The sequence below is a fragment of the Austrofundulus limnaeus genome, unplaced genomic scaffold (genome assembly GCF_001266775.1).
Source record: "Austrofundulus limnaeus strain Quisiro unplaced genomic scaffold, Austrofundulus_limnaeus-1.0 Scaffold119, whole genome shotgun sequence".
Classification (NCBI taxonomy): domain Eukaryota; kingdom Metazoa; phylum Chordata; class Actinopteri; order Cyprinodontiformes; family Rivulidae; genus Austrofundulus; species Austrofundulus limnaeus.
In genome coordinates, this window is record NW_013952521.1 from 1,135,954 (window position 1) to 1,137,174 (window position 1,221).

Sequence of the window (1,221 nt, forward strand, 5' to 3'; positions counted from 1 at the left end):
ATATTATTATTATGACTTAATTCTCATATTTAAAAAAATTCTCGTAGTCTGGCCCTAATATTTCATCGTACGCACAGCAGGCCTCAAAACGTCCTCCTGTCTTTATTTTTTTTGTTTGAACTCCTCGTCTCCGCAGTGCGAGAAAGGAGGCAGGAAGTATTTCACCATCGACGACGGGGCGACGCTGTTCATCGACCTGCTGCAGCTGGTGGACTTTCACCGGATCAATAAGGGCATCCTGCCCGTGTGCCTGAAACACCCGTGTGTCTGCGTGGCTCTGTGAGCGCCGCCGCCATCAGCAGCAGCCTCATCATCGCACACTGATGAAGCCGTCAGAGGAGGAGATGAAGCATGTCGGCCGTCCCGCCTTCGTTTAGCTGTTTTTAATTATTTTCCACAACACGCGCCGCTTCCTGACGCCGGTTGGGTTTTCATCCTTTAATTAACGAGCAGCCGTCCCCTCAGAGAYGGGTTGATTAGTCGTGTTGGACAGACGTTTTGAGCCGAGGGGTACGTTCGGAGACGGAGGACTGAGAACTTCATTTGACTGATTCAGCAGCAGGGATCAGTGAAGGAACKTGTCCACCAGGGGGCGCTCTAAGTCTGACCAATGAAGGAAAAAAGCTGCAGAGTCTCTGTTTATTTAATTTAAATAGAATCAGCTTTAATTTATCCAACAAGAAGAAGTGTTTTGTTTCTCTGTTTGCCCAGATTCTGGGGAACTCCAACAGGTTTACATCGAAGATAAAAATATTAGTTTTATCTGTGTGGAAGTTTAAACTTGTTTACCTCTAAATGGCTCATGAAGAATGTCAAACAGTCTCCTCGTTTACTGCAGAGTTTTTAGAAAATAAAAATATYTATATTTAATTAATGATTTAAGTTCTTGTACGTAATGTGTTTGCAGATAAAAGTATTGAAGGAGTTTGATTTTAATACTCAGGGTTAAAATGAATCAGATGTTTCATAAAATACGATAAAATATATTTTTAATTTCTTGTATGACATGAATTCTGTAAAAGAAATGTAAATAAAGACTGTAATTATTTGCAAATCTCATTTTGTTTACAGTGGGACAAAATGAACAAGTCAAATGTTCAAACTGGGAATGTTTGAAAAGTATGAAGTTACTCATACAGAGTTACTTAAACAGAGCAATGTTGTATATGCTGTTAAGTGCCAGGAGGACTGCGACCAGTTATACATCGGGGAAACAAAGCA

The 1,221-nt window shown here is 40.8% G+C and overlaps 1 protein-coding gene across 1 annotated transcript in view; it reads left to right on the top strand.

Annotated features, from left to right (window-relative positions):
* The window catches only part of grb7 (growth factor receptor bound protein 7), a 28,687-nt gene extending 27,639 nt beyond the window's left edge, over positions 1-1,048 (top strand). Inside the window, exon 15 of the mRNA XM_014014829.1 lies at positions 137-1,048. Coding sequence (XP_013870283.1) covers positions 137-283 — 147 coding nt within the window. The 3' untranslated portion in view covers positions 284-1,048. The remainder of the gene's footprint in view (positions 1-136) is intronic.
* Positions 1,049-1,221: the final 173 nt, after the last annotated feature.